At 37.9% G+C, this 19,082-nt stretch overlaps 1 protein-coding gene across 1 annotated transcript; it reads left to right on the top strand.

Moving 5' to 3' along the window:
- Positions 1-2,911: 2,911 nt before the first annotated feature.
- On the top strand, positions 2,912-12,957 carry LOC143614476 (ABC transporter B family member 11-like). Its single transcript, XM_077087906.1, has 12 exons — positions 2,912-3,196; positions 3,334-3,388; positions 3,459-3,634; positions 3,731-3,952; positions 4,019-4,257; positions 4,337-4,862; positions 10,300-10,573; positions 10,660-11,438; positions 11,524-11,790; positions 11,905-12,168; positions 12,241-12,534; positions 12,601-12,957. The coding sequence occupies exons 1-12, from the start codon at positions 2,912-2,914 to the stop codon at positions 12,955-12,957; spliced, it is 3,738 nt and encodes a 1,245-aa protein (XP_076944021.1).
- Positions 12,958-19,082: the final 6,125 nt, after the last annotated feature.

The raw sequence follows: 19,082 nt of genomic DNA on the forward strand, positions 1-19,082 counted from the left end.
TAACTTATATAAAATTTGTTTCTTTAAACCTTTTAGAAAAGTCTCAATTTAGTTGGGGTCAAAACTGGTTCGGACCAAATGGAGTTTCGGTCAAAACGGGTTCCGACAAAACCAAGGGAGGGCTGACGGCCACAGCCAACCCTAACAGATACATTGGGCTGAGGCCCAATTATTCAACACACAAAAAACAAGCCCACTTCAAGTTTTAATAAACAGGCTACGCCTTCCTTCGTATAATACCACTTCAAAGATTTAACAAATAAACCACTCAATAATCAATATTCCTTCCGGTGAAAAAAAAAAATAAATAAACCCGAACCTGGAACCGGACCCAATAAAAATACCCGAAACCCGTGCCCGACTCAACCCGTAGGGTACGGATAGGGTATGCATTTCAGTACCAAAACATGTACCCAGAACCAGACCTGATTTGTACCCGGTAATACCCAAAAACCATAACCGGTTCCATACCCGAACCGGATTTTACAAACACCCGATATTACCCGAAAAATACCGTAAAAAAAGCCCTAAAGGGTGCAACCTCTTAAAGAATCCAATATATATCCGAAAAATACCCGAAAAGCCAGAAAAAAACCCCTGAAAATAGGGTTTTTGAATACCCGGAAATAGGGTATTCAAATACCCTGTTCTATGCCCGACCCGAACCCAATACATAGGGTATGGTTTTTAGAGACAATAACTGGACCTGAACCCGACCCGGGTATTGTCAATACCTGATTTTCCATTACCCGGTCATACCCGAACCCGGTTACATACCCAAACCCGGGTTTTTGAAAAACCCGATTTGTGCACCTCTACTTCCAATCAAGAGATATAAGCAACTATCTATCGTAGGATCCCATCTGCCCATTTTATATGAGCTACACGACTTCCTTGTAGCTTCACCCACGACCTTGTTTGTAACACCGTATATTGTTGCACATCTTAGCAAATGTTCCCGTATGTTTCAAGCCATGCTGATTCAAGGATTCACAGTATGTATCAAATGTTCGAACCTAAATCAATTTTCAATAAGTTAACAATAAACAAAAAAGCTTAGAAAAATAAAGTTATCTTTTAATAACTAAATGAATAACTATAAGCTTTGTAATTTACAGAAGATAAATTCTCGCTCTTTGGTCGGATTTTATATTTCTTTTGACGCGAATACTTTAACTTGAAAATTAGTTCCATACATGATTCGAAAGATATACAGGAATCAACAAAAATCCAACAGGCTATGTAGTACTAATTACCTTATCTAGTACTTGTTAGTCGGTAACTCAGTGACAATTTATTTTATAGTGACTAGATGATGCTGTTGGTGACAAGAATATTGTTCACACTATAAAACCAGTCACAAAAGATGGTTTTCTTGTGTGTCCAATTTTGAATCTTCTGTCTAGCATGTATTATTTATTTAAAATTAATAGCTTTATTTTTTTATATATTTATCCTGCTTTTTTCTGTACTTTTTATTTTCTAGAAGTTGATTGATGCAAAGCATTAACAAGAAAATACTTTAGACAATGACTATTTTGTTTATTTATTCTAAATCACAACAATAACAGGCTTATTAAAATGATCTTAAGGACTAACATAGGTTGTATGTCAAATCATTATTACATACTTATTGTAAAATACCAAATTAAGTATTATATATATATATATATATATATATATATATATATATATATATATATATATTGTAAATGTTTTGGGGACCAAAGGGATAGGTAGTTTATGAAGATTCTCTTAACACATCCAAATCATAGAAATATAATAAAAGAGTATACATGGATGCATTACTTTCTTAACTTAATATCGAACGAGTCAGCTGAGAACGAAGTCTTACCACATATAGTGTATTTGGCAATCACTTCTGTATAATAAACAAAACAATATAAAATATTAGTAAACATCATTTTTTTTTGTTTTTCTTTGCAACCGAAAGCATGAGACTGATGGGACCAAACAAATATAAAGTTTATAGTCGATAAGTGATAGTTTGTTTCATTGGTACATGTTTATTCCTTGGATGTTGAAACGTGACCAGTTAAGCGTTTATGACATTTGAAGTAAACTAAAACCTACGGTTACTAATTTCATTTTGCTAATAGTTACAATATTTAGTATAGCTGGAATTGTGTCAGTTAGAGAAAAACTTATTAGTCTCGTGGTATGGTTGTCATGTTTCTACAGGGCTGTCTCAGACCCTATCTATATATACAAGGATCAACCAGCGTCTAGGACATGGTCTTGGTAAGGGCTCGGAAGATTAAAAAAAAATTATAAATATAAAGTTTTTTTTAACTTTAAGTGGTGAATTGGGCTAAAAATGACATAAAATAAATCAATAAGGGAACAACATTTTTTTAAACAAGTCTTACAAACATTAAAGAATCTAATAAAGTCTAGGCCTAGCTAGTAATGAAGTATTACAATTATCGTCAATCTTTTGGGATTTTTTTTATAAAAGGTACATTTTTAGTACTCGTCTCGGGCACTGATCAAATCTCGGAGATGGCCTTGTTTCTGCGAAGAAAGGCTGAAATAAACTTGGTTTTTATCATGACTCTCAGATTACTCCATGCATATGCTAGTAATATCTTGTAACAGTCTTTATATCACTAGCTTTCAACACCTGAAGATTTTTTATGGTTGTGTAAATGAGCTGGAACGGTGAATTTGGTTAAGTATATCATGATTAATTAAATAATTTGTAGCTTTAGGTAAATGGCATATTATATGTCCACATTCAGACCTGATACTATTGATTACCTTTGAGTTAGTTATATATACATATTCAACTCAAATTTTTTAAGAATAAGTTTTTTAATTCAGCCATTATTATTCTCTCACTTGTAAGTGATATTTAAAGCACTTGGATATAATAGAGGCTGATTGAATAATGAATGAAGGGAGTCCAGACATGAAACCAGAAAAAAAGATGTCATCGGTACCAGTCCCGGAAACAAGAAATAAAGATAATGAAGCAGATAGTGAAAATATAGCCCCATACCACAAGCTTTTTACTTTTGCGGATTCCACTGACTGTGTGCTTATGATCATTGGAATAATAGCTGCCATTGGAAACGGGATCGCCATGCCTCTTCAGTCACTGATATTCGGGGAGCTAATTGACACATTTGGTGGGAATCAAGATGACAAGGATATTGTTCATCAAGTCTCCAAGGTTTTAAAAGCCTGAATAACTTTTGAGTAATTTTTTGAATATTGAGTACTTCTATTCATTGTTTCATTACTTTTTATTAAGCAAAAGCTACAACATTTCGTGTTTTTATTTTCTTTTTCTTGTGTTTATATAATTAGGTATCACTTAAATATGTTTACTTGGCTCTGGGGACTGGTGTGGCTGCATTTTTCAGTAAGTTTGTTATTCTCATCCCACCATACACTTGCTTGATTGTGTAACCAAATTTGTAACTATGTTGTAGCTGTGGTTTGCTGGACGGTGAGTGGGGAGAGGCAGGCTGCACGAATCAGAAGTATATACTTGAGAGCGATATTGAGTCAAGAAGTGGGATATTTTGATCGGGAGAGCAAGAGCGGAGAAATTGTGGAGCGTATGTCTGGTGACACTGTCATTATTCAAGATGCAATGGGAGAGAAGGTACATAGTACATACGTTAAATATCCGCATAATTAATTTACTAGCATTTCATGATTTTGGAGTATAAAAAGTCGTATAAATATCCTGATCAAACAGGTTGGAAAATTCATACAACTGATTTCGACATTCCTTGGAGGATTCGTGATTGCTTTTTCACAAGGGTGGCTTCTTTCCCTTGTGTTATTATCGGCAATTCCTCCTCTCGTGATCTCAGCCGCCTTCATGACTGTCCTTATAGCAAAGCTAATGTCTAGGGGACAGGTGGCATATTCTGTTGGAGCAGCTGTAGTTGAACAGACAGTTAGCTCCATTAGAACCGTAAGTGAGAATTAATCAACTATTAATCAGTCGCTCTTCATAACGACTCATTAATAATTTATACAGGTTGCATCGTTCACAGGGGAGAAACAAGCTATTGCCAAGTATGAAAAGTCTCTTGAAAAAGCTTACAGGGCTGGGGTCCAAGAGGGTCTTGTCACCGGACTTGGCGGTGGCGTATTTATGTTTTGTTTCTTCTGTTGCTACTCATTGACCGTATGGTATGGTGGCAAATTAATTATTGAAAAAGGATACACCGGAGGACAGGTCATAAATATAATGACGGCTGTCATGATAAGCTCTCTGTAAGTTATAGCTGGATATATGTGTGTGTGTGTGTCGGTATGTATGTTGCATAACTGAAATACTTGCCATGATCATCAGTTCCTTAGGACAGGCTTCACCATGCTTGAGTGCTTTTGCCTCTGGAAGAGTTGCGGCTTTTAAACTATTCAAGGTAATAGATAGGAAGTCAGAAATAGATCCATATGACACGAGAGGTATGACACTCGACGACATTCGTGGGGATATTGAACTAAGGGAAGTTAGTTTTAGCTATCCAGCTAGACCAGAGGAGAAGATATTTAACCGGTTTTCTCTTGTTATACCAAGCGGTACAACCATGGCTCTAGTAGGAGAGAGCGGGAGCGGGAAATCAACTGTAATTAGCCTTATAGAGAGGTTTTATGACCCCCAAACTGGTGAAGTTTTAATCGACGACATCAATGTCAAAGATTACCAACTGAAGGGGCTCAGAGGCAAGATAGGTCTTGTCAGCCAAGAACCTGTTTTGTTCAATTCCACTATTAAAGAAAATATCGCTTATGGGAAGGATGGTGCAACACTTGACGAGATCAAATCCGTTGCTGAGCTCGCCAATGCTGCCACATTTATTGACAAATTCCCCCAGGTTTGATTTCATACTCATTTGCATATGCTAAATTAAAATCTTGATGTTCCACTTATTGTAGTGTTACCAACTTTGTTTCTGTTTGTATGTTGAGTAACCGAGTAGCCACCTATGCTTGCACTATAGAAAACCACCTATGCTTGCACAGTAGAAAGGGAAAGTTAAGGCATGTTGACCATAAAGTATCCAAAATAGGCAAGAAAATCTCACCTTTTCATATTAGTCATGGAATAAATTGGGCCAATTCAAATAAAAATACATAGGCTAGTTAGACACCATCTGGGGCACCACTAAAAATCTGATGTGATAAAACCATTATGTGGCACTAGCTTATCACGAACACGCTACAAAGAAGCCTAAAGAGGAATTATTAGAGGAAATAATTTGTGAATATTTGTATTCATTGTGTTTAAACCTTTTCCTTGTATAACGTTTGACTCTCCATAATTATAGGAGAGATTTTTGTATCTATAAATAATACTTCTCCAAATCATTGGAGGTTGATTTCTTACATGGTATCAGCCTTTTCTCTCCTCTCCTTTATTTTTTTAATTTCCTTCCTAGGACCTCCCATGGCATCCCAAATAACCGATACCACCTCAAGCCCCCACTTCTCCCCTGTCAAACTTTCATATGACTCTTTTAATGGCTCTTCACAAACTATATGCTCATATTGATGGCTCTCCCTCACCCTCTGAAACCGTAACTTCCGATAACAAAACCGAGCCCAATCCAGACTATGCCGCTTGGCTTGCTGCAGATCAAAAGGCTGCCCTTCTTCTCCTTTCTTCCTTAACTGAGGAGGCAGCCACAGAAGTACTTGGCGTAACCGGTGCTCGCCAAATCTGGATCACCCTTGAGAACACGTATAGCAACGCGTCTATTGAACGTGTTCAGTCTTTACGGGACTCCCTTCAACAACTTACCAAAGGTTCGTCCTCCGTTACGGATTTTTCCCGAAAATTCAAACTCATCTGTGAACAACTTGCTGCAATCGGTCATCCGGTTGCCGAAACGGACAAGACCCATTGGTTTCTTCGAGGACTTGGTCCCTCTTATGAGAGCTTCTCTATCGTCATTCGAAACATCAAACCAGCGCCTTTGTTTCGGGATCTCGTTGTCCAAGCGGAAAGTCACGACTCGTTCACTCAAAATCTTCATGGCACCTCAACACCCCCTGCTGCGTTTCATGTCCAAAACAAACGTGATTCTTCATCACAAAGCCGCGGTCATAGTTCGTACCGTGGTTCTTCTTCTCGGGGCAGGGGTCGTTTCTCTTCTTCTCGCGGTAACAACAATCATCAGCCCCGTTGTCAACTGTGTCGGACATACAGCCACTACGCTACGGCGTGTCCTGATCTTCGCTCGTATGCCACTCAATCTCCAGCCTTGGATGACTCCTTAGCCAAGGCATTTCATGCTAAGTGCCATGTTACAGAAGAGACTCCTGATTGGACCGGTGATACGGGAGCCACAGATCATATGACTCCAACTCCAGATTGCCTTCACCATTCCACTTCCTACAAAGGTAAGCAAGAGGTTATTTTCGGAAATGGTAAGTGTCTTCCAATAACGCACGTTGGATCCTCAAAACTTTGTGATAAGATTAATATTCGTAATGTGCTTGTTGTTCCAAATCTTACCAGAAAGTTACTATCAATAAGCAAGCTTACTGCTGAACACCCGGTTGACGTATTATTTCTTAACATTATTTTCATATCCAGGATCGGAAAACAAAACAGGTGCTTGCTCGAGGGAAATGCGTTGATGGACTTTATGTGCTTCCAAATGAACCACAAGCCTTTGTTGCGGGTGTCTCAAATAAAGCTTCTTACGAATTGTGGCATGCTCGTTTAGGTCACGCATCGTTTGATGTCATTTCTATTTTGAATAAATATGGTTTTTTGTCGGTTACTTCTTTATTACCGAAACCGGATATTTGTACTTCATGTCAACTTGCAAAAGGACAAAGATTATCTTTTATCTCAAATGAAAAACGAGCATCTTTTCCGCTAGATTTAGTTCATTGTGATCTATGGGGTCCCGCACCTATTCCCTCCACAGAGGGTTATCGTTACTATGTTGCTTTTATTGACGATTACTCAAGGTTTACGTGGCTATATCCACTTAAAACAAAAACGGGGTTTTACGCGGTTCTACCTTCTTTTATTAAACTTGTGCAAACGCAATGTTCGCGCAAAATTAAAATCTTTCAAAGCGATGGTGGAACTGAGTTTGTGAACCACACCGTTCGTAAGATTTTTGAGGAAAATGGAACATTTCATAGGTACTCATGTCCGTACATGCCTCAACAAAACGGACGTGCCGAAAGGAAACATCACCATATTGTGGAAACCGGTCTTGCAATGTTGTTCAATGCTCATGTGCCCGCTTCTCTTTGGGCCGACGCCTTTGCTTCGGCAACTTATATTATTAATCGTGTGCCTACTCCACTTCTTGAGAACAAGTCACCCTTTCAGGTTCTGTTCAATCAAGAGCCAAATTTCTCAAATTTTCGGGTTTACGGGTGTCGTGTTTTTCCGTACCTACGTGACTATGCCAAGCATAAACTCGAGCCACGAAGTCTTCCATGCATTTTTATTGGTTATTGCTCCTCTCATAAAGGCTTTCGATGCTTGGATCCTACCACCAATCGGTTATTTATATCCCGACATGCTCGTTTCAATGAGTCGTCATTTCTGTTTAAAGATTCTCATATATCCACGAACCTAAATCACCTAATGCTCACATCTTTTTGTGAGGACATACCAACCGGCCCAACAACCACTCGCCCACCACCCAGCCCATCACAAACCAAACCCCACGGCCCACCTACATCACAATGTTGTCCTATTTGCACTTCAGCTCATCAACCCGCTGAAGCCCAAAACCAACAAAATAACCATCCTCCTCCTACACAGCAACCTCAAAACTCCACCAGCTCCCAACCCGACTCCTCTGTTGCAACCGACCCACCCGAACCGTCCTCCCCTGCTGCACCCGAACCACCCGAACCGTCATCTCCTGCTGCACCTGAACCACCCTCCTCTTCCATACCCGAACCACAAATGGTTGTCCCACCTGTATCTAATTCTCATCCTATGACGACTCGAGCAAAAGCGGGAATTTTTAAACCAAAGCATCAAGCAGACCTCGCAGCTCTAAATTCTTATGCTTTACATGTGGCTTTGGCAGCCGCTACGGAGCCGCGTGGTTTCAAATCCGCCGCCAAAGATCCAAAGTGGATGGCGGCAATGGTGGAAGAAATTACGGCTCTTCATAAAAATAACACGTGGACACTTGTTCCGAGACCAACATCTGTGAATGTTGTGGGTTCTAAATGGGTGTTTCGCACGAAATATCACTCCGATGGAAAAATTGATCGGTACAAAGCGCGCTTGGTAGCGCAAGGTTTTACTCAAATTTCGGGATTGGATTATTCTCACACCTTTAGTCCGGTGGTCAAGGCATCTACAATTCGCATCGTTTTATCTCTTGCGGTTATCAACAAATGGAAATTGCATCAACTAGATGTCAAAAACACATTCCTAAACGGCGACTTAAATGAAACCGTTTTCATGGAACAACCACCCGGATTTGTGGACTCTAGTCATCCACGTTATGTTTGTAAATTATCTAAGGCTCTTTACGGTCTTAAACAAGCTCCTCGTGCTTGGTTTCAGCGTTTGAGCACATTCCTTCTATCCTACGGGTTTACATGCAGTCGTGCGGATACATCGCTTTTCATTCTTCGAAGGGATGCTCACATCATGTATCTCCTTGTCTACGTGGATGATCTTATCCTTACCGGGAATGATGAAGCCGTTTTACAATCTTTTGTCTCTCGTCTTAATCGGGAATTTGCGGTGAAGGATCTTGGAAATCTCAGTTATTTCCTCGGTTTAGAAGTTGTCCACACAGCGAATGGTTTGTTTCTTACACAAGCCAAATATGCCCAAGACATCCTTCAAAGGGCGAAACTGTATGATGCTAAACCCGTACATACTCCCCTTGCTCCGCATGAATCTTTCTCTGCCAAAGGTGTGCCGTATTCCGATCCTACATTGTATCGTTCGTTGGTTGGAGCTTTGAAATACTTAACCATAACCAGACCGGACCTCTCGTATGCCGTTAATCAGCTCTCGCAGTTTCTTCATAGCCCAACCGTTGATCACTTTCAAGCGGTTAAACGCCTCTTAAGGTATGTCAAAGGTACACTTTCCTTTGGTCTTACCTATAGTCGCTCTCATCCTCCTGACATCATTGGTTACTCGGATGCCGATTGGGCACGCTCTCTTGATACGCGACGCTCCACGTATGGATACTCGATTTTTCTTGGTGGTAACCTTGTCTCTTGGAGTGCCAAGAAACAGCCTACTGTTTCCAGATCAAGTTGCGAATCAGAATACCGAGCCATGGCTAATACGGCTGCCGAACTTGTTTGGATTACTCATCTTCTCAGAGAGTTACACGCTCTACCGCCTGACCGTCCAACGTTACTATGTGATAATAAAAGTGCCTTGTTTATGACCCAGAATCTTGTCTCTCATAAACGTGCTAAACACATTGACTTGGACTACCACTTTGTTCGTGAGCTCGTTAACTCGGGGAAACTTTACACGAAGTTTGTCCCAACCAATCTCCAGGTGGCAGACATCTTTACCAAAAGTCTTCCCCGCGCGCAATTTGATGCTTTCCGTGCAAAGCTACGTCTTGGCCCGCCACCATTCCGATTGAAGGGGGGTATTAGAGGAAATAATTTGTGACATAATTTGTGAATATTTGTATTCATTATGTTTAAACCTTTTCCTTGTATAACGTTTGACTCTCCATAATTATAGGAGAGATTTTTGTATCTTCCTCATTATAAATAATACTTCATCAATCTCTCCAAATCATTGGAGGTTGATTTCTTACAGGAATGTTTAGGCTAGGAAGGTGTCGACTCTGCTTAGGCTACTAAGGAGCTTAAACCACGAAGGGCTCTACTTTTACCGAGAACGCTTAGGCTACAATAGAATCGTTTGTTCAAGGTTTACGCTACTCTATAGCCTAAGCACAGTTGGCGCCTAATCATTCCTCTTGATCCTCCATAGTATGCTCACGACACATGTTAGATAAAGTTTCACTATGTCAGCTTTGCAAAGATTTCAGTTGCAGCCCGAATGTTGCCTAGTGGTGCCTAACCAGCTTATGTGCTATTATTTGATTGGTCATGACTAGTTTTGGCTATAGGGCTTGCTTCTATTAGACTTGGAGTTAGTCAAGGATGCCTATTTAAGAAATTAACCCCTAAAAAAAACTCATGCTTTTCAGCCTAAGGTAGCCTTCACTTTTGACCATTTCCGTTTCATGCGTTTTAAAATGCGAGATATTGTTGTTCATCTTCTAGCAAAGCTTGTTATTTACTTATCTGTCATCTTAAAAATGCATGTAGGGCCTAGATACAATCGTCGGTGATCACGGAAGTCATCTTTCTGGAGGACAGAAGCAAAGAATTGCAATAGCAAGGGCAATATTGAAAAACCCAAGGATATTGTTACTTGATGAAGCTACAAGTGCTCTTGATGCAAAATCAGAGAGGGTTGTTCAAGAGGCACTCGACAGAATCATGCTTAACCGAACAACTATAATTGTAGCCCATCGCTTGACTACCATAAAGAATTCTGATGCAATCGCCGTTATTCACAATGGCAAGATTATAGAGAAAGGTGTTTTTCTTATTCACCACGGTTTCAAGAATTCCGATGCGACTATCTAAACTAACACTAGTTGTTTTTTTGGTTTCAATAACCAGGTTCACACTCTGAGTTATTACAAGATCCTGACGGTGCATACTGTCAGCTTATAAGATTACAAAACAAAAACTTGGAAAGACCGCAAGATGGTGATCGGAATATGGATATCACTGAGGGGATTTCTATCCTAAGCCAAGAATCATCACCTTCTTATATTATTAGTAGCGACGAAAGAAAACAAGAAGATTCGTACGCGGCTACAAATGTCTCACTTGTTCGGTTGGCTTCTCTGAACAAGCCGGAAATCCCACAGCTCATACTAGGCTCTGTAGCTGCTGTGGTTAATGGCGCCATCCTACCAACATATGGTTATCTCCTTTCAACTGTGATAAAGACTTTCTTTGAACCAGCTCATGAGCTTCGTAAGGATTCGGAGTTCTGGGCATTGATGCTTTTTATACTTGGTTTGGCAAGTTTCATTGCAACACCATGTAGGACCTACTTTTTTGGTGTAGCCGGGTGTAAGTTGATACGAAGAATCCGATTAAAATGCTTTGAAAAGGTGGTTCAGATGGAAATAAGTTGGTTCGACAAGACACAAAATTCAAGTGGTATAATTGGGGCGAAGCTGTCTATGGATGCAGCATCCGTGAGAGGTTTGGTAGGGGATAATCTTTCTCTACTTGTTCAAAACGTGGCTACAGCGCTATCTGGTTTAATCATTGCATTCATGGGAAACTGGCAGTTGGCTTTTATAATTTTAATATTGATACCGCTTATAGGACTTAATGGATATTTTACTATGAGATTTGTTAATGGGTTCAGTGCTGATACAAAGGTTATAATCCACTGTATTTTTCTTGTAGAGAGATTAATATATAAATTATGCTTAATTTAAAGTTGTATGTGTTTGGTTGTTCCAGAGACAATACGAGGAAGCAAGTGAAGTTGCGAGTAATGCAGTAGGAAGCATTAGAACAATTGCTTCCTTTGGTGCAGAAGATAAGGTGATGAAGTTATATGAAAAGAAATGCGAAGGTCCTCAAAAAGCAGGAATCAAACAAGGATTAGTTAGCGGTGCTGCTTTCGGCTCCTCTTTGTTTTTGTTGTTTGTAGTTTATGCAACCAGCTTTTATGTTGGCGCTCGGTTTGTTGAAGCGGGCAAAACTTCATTCCCTAAAGTTTTCCAGGTAACTTACTCATTGTGTACGGTTTTACCGGAAGCACATTCCATTTGCTACTCTTTTTTTATTTTACGATGCTTTCGTGGTGAGTGATAGTAAATTATTCTATTTGATCTTAAGGTGTTTTTAGGCTTGAGTATGGCAGCAACGAGTGTTTCGCAATCAGGATCCTTTATGCCAGATTCTGGGAAAGCCAAGACTGCTGTTGCATCAGTTTTTGGTATCCTTGACCAGAAATCTAAAATAGACTATACCGACGAGTCTGGAACCACTTTAGAAAACATAAGGGGGGATATCGTGTTTAGTCATATTAACTTCAGGTATCCGTGTAGACCTGACATTCAGATCTTTAGGGACCTCTCTTTCGAAATTTCTTCTGGCCAGGTAATGTTTCAACTTAAAGCTAACAAAATTGTAATAAAGATTATTAAAGCTAACAATGTGGTTGATATAAAGACGGTAGCTCTTGTTGGAGAAAGTGGGAGTGGAAAATCAACTGTCGTTTCTTTGCTGCAAAGGTTCTACGACGTTGATTCAGGGCAGATAATGGTTGATGGAAATGATATCCGAAAGCTTAAAGTGAAGTGGCTAAGGCAGCAGATAGGTGTAGTGAGCCAGGAGCCGGTCTTGTTTAATGACACTATCAGAGCAAACATAACATACGGGAAGGAAGGCAATGTCACCGAGGAACAAGTCATAGAAGCATCCGAATTAGCAAATGCCCATAAATTCATCAGTGCCTTACACCAGGTATCCTAAAGTACTTTACTACTTCATATGCGCAAAGACTATTCGATTTATGTGCGGTTTCATCAGGGTTATGATACTAGTGTTGGGGAAAAAGGTATCCAATTGTCTGGAGGACAAAAGCAAAGAGTGGCAATAGCAAGAGCAATGGTAAAGGCTCCAAAGGTATTGTTACTAGATGAAGCGACTAGTGCCCTGGATGCGGAATCTGAAAAAGTGGTGCAAGATGCACTTGACCGAGTTATGGTTCACAGAACAACGATAGTGGTAGCTCACAGGCTATCCACAATCTATGGAGCAGACATTATTGCGGTCATAAAAAACGGAGTGATTGCAGAGAAAGGGAAACATGAGGCACTCGTCAACATCAAGAACGGCATCTATGCCTCCCTAGTTTCTTTACACACTACCACTTGTGTTTCCTAATGTCATCTCTTAATGCACTTTAATTTCCACTCAAAAACATTTCTTTTCCGGTTTGAATCAACGGATAGCAACCATGCGTGCATATTTTTTTACTTGCTTACTACATGCTATAATCTCCAATGTGTGAACAAAGGTAATTCATCTACTAGACATGATTATTGATGTGTGTACATTAGACAAACTCCTCAATAGCTCGACAATTTAATCTTCAAATATGTTTCCTATGGTGACAATAACTCTTAGCTTTGATAGAAAAATGTCATATTGAGCAATTAATAATCTCTTTGTCACAACACAAGGACAAGAATAAGGAAATTATTAATCAAAAACCTAACAGTTGATTACATCCAATTAATTTCAAAATTAAAGCATAAGCAAACAAACATATAAGTCTCAATTTTTATATAAAATCTAGCTAGCTATCTAAAGCTTGTACTTGATCCTAGCGTGCGCATATCAATGACTTGGTATACTTTACCAGAAAGAAATGCCAAAGACTAGCGTGAGTATATCAACTAGTTTAGAATCACAACGTGTGATTGTTTAAACATGTTGACATAAAATTTCAAATAAAACGTGATATATTTTAAGTTTGTAACCAGAATCGAAAAACACTAATACAAATTTAGATCATAAGCTCGATCTTTGTAATTCTCATTAGCTTGTAAAATTACTGCTTAATTCTTAATGATATAAGCTACAAACTCGGGTATGTATACTAATTAATATTTGAAAACCCAACTAGACTAGAATACAAAAACTCATATCATATTCAAATACTAATTGGTAAAAACAAATCTAAATAACAAGTAATAAATAAATTCATTGTTGTCCAAGTCATTGGCTTGAATTGTTCACCAAGTAATTTATTCCATGTAAATCAGGTCATAACCTCAACTTGAAAAACAAGACACCAATCCATCATAGGCTCGATGAGTCGGCCCAACCGCTTCATTGACTCGAGGATACGAATTAATTCCAGCAATATTAACAAGTCAATACAACTAAAAATTTATAAATAATAATTACTAGGTTTTATCTCATGTGTTACGAGGGTTGTTTTCATTTTCGTTTCTAATATTTATATATTTTTTTATTTCCATTCTATTTATTGTAAGAGAGTTAATACTTAATAATATACTTAGGGGTTGATGATGAAAGAGTTTCACAAATAAAAGAGATGCTATAACCCATTTAAAAACTATCTGGGTTTGGTGAGACCCATGGCCCGCTTATTTTTTTAATAAAATTGTTTCTTAATTATAAATAATATCTTTATTTTATAAAATTGAATATTTATTTTTAGTATATCTTTATTAAATATGATTTTAACATCAAATATTTGGTGAGATTAATTTTTAATATAATGAGATTGTATAACCTGTATAAGAGTTATCTGAGTTTGATGGGACCCATACCCGTGAATTCGAGTCCAATACAAACACCTCCGTTTATAAATAAAACAATCCAGTGACTTGTGGGGATGTAGGAAGCAATAGAGAGCTTTTAAAGATTTCATATATATATATATATATATATATATATATATATATATATTAACATTCTGAACTAAATAAATTATGATTTAACGTCAGTTTTATTAAACAATTAAATTAGCGAGAAAACGGGTTCATATACGTGGTGTACACATGCCAAAAACCTAACTATATAAACACTTTTTGCCCGTTCTCATTAAAAAAAAAAACTAATCTAGAAAGACTGGAAAGGGCTGGCAGCATAGTGCGGTGGCGCCACGGTAGAAACAATGTGGAAGACGGCTGCAAATCGTGGTGGTGACCTGTGAACCTGGCATGGATGAATAAATTAAAAGAACTACACAACATGTCCTATGTATTCTTCAATCTAAGATGAACTTTGAGGAAGATAAATATAAGTCAATAAACCAAAACGATGGTGGTGGTGATGACGGAGACGGTTTCATTCAATTTTGACAAATTTGAAAGTTGAGGGGTTATTTGGTCATTAAGCCAAAGTTAAAGTCTATGGTCTAGGTTTGATATGAAAATAAAGAAATTTTAGATTGAACTTATTGTTTAAAAGTTACATGAACCCGAAGTGAGGGAGGGGAGAAAGAGAAAAATTAGGGGCCCTCAACCAATCAAAATTTTTTTTTTATTATTTTGTTTTTTTCGAACTTTATTTCTTTTCTCCATAAACTGTTGCGTTTGTCATGCTCGTGAGAAAAATATGGCCAAATATGTAGGTTTGAATAGTGATATTAATGATATCATTTTTCAAGAAAGGAAAAAAGTACAACTTGTTTTTTACCCGAAACTCGTCCCGGCCCTGACCCCTCCCGATCCAAAACAAAACAACCTGTTTTTGTTTTGACCCTAACTCGTTAGATTTGTGACGCGTTCAGACCCGACCCATCTTCCATCCACCTCTAATACCCTAGTTAAGAGCATTCACTTCTCTTCCCTCATCCTCAATCTTATATTTATTATTTATCACTTTTTTGAAAATTCCTACATCTCATTTCCCATATGATTAAATCCTTTTTTTAAGAGAAAACTACAATTTGCCTCCCTGTGTAATATCGGCGCGAGCCGGATTGACCACTAAAAAAGAATTTGTGCATGTTGCGACTCTGTGTTTCTCTGGCGGGTTTTTTTGGCTCCTTCCGTCAGTTGACCAAGCGTTGACCTGTTATAAAATGTTGAAATTACGTTTTCACCCCTAAGCCTTTAATTCAGTTTAAAAATAATCATCCAAAACCATGTAAATGCCGGGATTCAAACCCGAGACCTCCAGTTTAACATCCCACCAAAACTACCAATTTAACTAAGTTAGTGTTTGGTATAGCTATACAACATAAACTATATATTATCTTTATTTAACCCATCATCTTCATCTTCATCATCACATTTAAAAATTAAAGAATACAGTTCAGAGGTTATACCAATCATTTAAAAAATCATCACATCTTTATTTAACCCATCATCTTCATCTTCACTGTCCCACCCACCACTCCTCTACTTCCACTACCACCTCTTCTTTCTCTATTATTATTATTATTATCATATCCACCATTATAATTATCATTTCTCCTATACATACCCAAACCACCCCTATCGCCGCCTCCGCTTCCGCCACTAAATCCGCCTCTAGTTCCGCCTCTAAACTACTTCTGTTATCATCATCGCTCTCATTATACACCTTTCTTTTCTTAAGCGAACCCGAATTAACCTCACTGAACCAGTCACCGAGCTCAGACTCGTCCTCAATTAAGCTCTTAGGAGCCCTAATTTCAATCCTGCTGTTGTGTTTAATTGAAAACTATAGCTCAGATTGCACTATAGCGGCCAATTTTTGAAACCCTAGGTTATTAAAAGATGAAATTGACTGTGAATTGAGTCTAGTGGAGGTTAGACGAGTGAACACATGGGATGAATTGGAAACTGGTAGGGTTTTCATGGTAATTAGGGTTACCGAAAGTGAAGAAGATTTGTACGGATGAACGTCAGGCAGTGACAGTAGTGTAGCTGGCATGCTACGGTAGTACGGCGGCGATGGTGGGCAGAGTTTGGTGTGGTGGCCGGAGATAAGAAGTGGAAAGACAAGACAGAGGGTTTAAGATGCTTGGAAATGAAAGAAAGAAAGATAAGATTAATATTATTACTATTATTATTATATTTATTATTTATTAGAAGAAGATTACCAAATGCCCTTGGCATCCGTCAGTCAACTGACGGTCAACTGATGGAAGGAGCCAAAAAAGCCCGTCTGAGTTATATAAGGGCACAACCTTTGCAAAATAATTTTCAATGGTCAATCCATCTCGTGTGTCGTGATATTCTCCAGGGAGGCAAATGGTAATTTTCTATTTTTTTATTACTCTTTTATTTTATTTTCTCACTTCACATCTACCTATAATTAAAAGGCAGTATATGCGAGACGAATAGTTAGAAGCAAAATTAAGGGATATGTTCGTTTTCTCATATATATAATAAATAACGGGATGCCGAATAGCTGATGGAGACGAGTGCTGAGATGTAGAGATGTTTACATTTTTTTTTAAGAATAAAGTTATGTAATAAGGATGTCATGTGAATGCTCCAAGCGAATGATTTTAATTACTTACACTTTTAATTATTCATATTAATATATTATTATGTAGACAATATTTTATATGATATAGTTTTCATTTTTGTATTACATGAATTGTTTTACATTATTCGTTTCTAATATTTATAGATTTTTTTGAATTTTTAAATTTGTTTATTATAAGGAAGTTAATAATATATATACTTAGGGTTTTATTTACGAAAGAGTTACACAAAAATGAGCTGTTATAACCTGTTTTAAAAGCAGTGGGTTTGGTGAGACCCATAACCCGCTTTTTTTTATTATAAAGTTGTTTCTTAATTATAAATAATGTTACGAAGTTGTTTTACATTATTCGTTTATAATATTTATATATATATATAATTTTTTTGGATTTTAATTTTATTTGATGTAAGAAAGTTAGTATATGTATTTTGAGAAATCTGCAATTTTCCTCCATGGGTTATATTGACGAAAGATGGATTAACTACTGAAAACGAATTTGCGCATGTTGCGCACCTGTGTTTCTCGGGCGGGTTTTTTTGGCTCTATGCAGTGTTTATTATGATCAGAATGCTCCCTGCAGTGTTAATAATTGGTTAAATGACCATTATACCCTTCATCTTCATCTTCATCATTAACATTCAAACACATCAAGAACATAAACCCAGAAAATCAAAAACATCAAGAACCCTAACACAAACACAAACCCAAAAAATCAAAAACATCAAGAACATCATCTCTGTCTAAGAACCCTAACCCATAAATCTTATACAAACACATAAATTATCATAATTCAAACACAAACTCATATCTTCATCTTCATCATTCATCTTCATCTTCTTCACCCGCAACCCATCACCACCGCCGTCACCACCATTCATTCGCCACACCACCACCACCGTAGCCGGAAAATCACGAACACGTTGCCGGAAATCAACATACCCACTACTCATATCTTCATCTTCATCACCACCACCCATCTTCTTCACCCGCAACCCGTCACCACCGCCAGAAATCGTATTCCGACCACCCGGTCTTTATCACCAACCACCACTACCAACGTACTCCATCATTAAACATTACAGCCGCCATCCTCTCATGCCTCTCTGCTGGAAAATCGGATTCCGGCCACCGGCTGCCGGAAAATCGGATTTCGACCCTTTTCACATCTTCAACCTCCATCATCACACCACTACTCATCAAACACCATGCGCTACCATTCTTGCTCACCAAAGTGGCATCACCATATTTATTTTCAAATCTCATCCACACCTTAGATCTAGATCTATGCTTTTTTGTTCAAATTCTTGTATAAGACCTATGTGGTTAGGGGGAATAAATCAGGATGAGGATGATGTTTAGTTTTAATGGAATGTGGTTCGTGCTTGGGTTTGGTGGTGGGAAGTTTTCCGGTGGACGACGACGGCGACAGTGGCGACGGGGGAGGGATGAGAGAGTTGAGAAGATGATGATGATGGTTGAGATGATGATGATGATGATGATGATGATGATGATGAGCTGCTCTAGTATTATTATTATTATTAGATATTATTGTTATTATTATTAGATATTATTGTTATTATTATTATTGATCTAATTACTAAAGTACCCTCAACCAGGGGCTCAACACACTCAACCAGGGGCTCATATTAAAATTATAAAAAACATATTGGTACAACCTTCGCAAATTCGTTTTCAGTGGTTAATCCATCTCCCGTCAATATAACCCAGGGAGGCAAATTGCAGATTTCTCTTGTATTTTAAATAATATTACGGAGTTGTTTTACATACACTTAGGATTTGGTGATAAAAGAGTTTCACAGATAAATGAGATGTTATAACCCAATTTAAAACTATCTGGGTTTGGTAAGACCTATAATCTGCTTATTTTTTTAATATAAAATTGTTTCTTAATTATTAATAATATTTTTTTTTTAAAAAAATAAGATATTAATTTTTAGTATATCCTTATTTTATAGGGTTTCATATATTTGGTTAGACTAATTTTTAATTCAATGAGATGTTAAAAAAGGCTATCTGGGTTTGGTGAGACT

The sequence above is a fragment of the Bidens hawaiensis genome, unplaced genomic scaffold (genome assembly GCF_021521415.1).
Source record: "Bidens hawaiensis isolate Kalapana, Puna unplaced genomic scaffold, B.hawaiensis_p1.1 tig00040073_1, whole genome shotgun sequence".
Taxonomy (NCBI): domain Eukaryota; kingdom Viridiplantae; phylum Streptophyta; class Magnoliopsida; order Asterales; family Asteraceae; genus Bidens; species Bidens hawaiensis.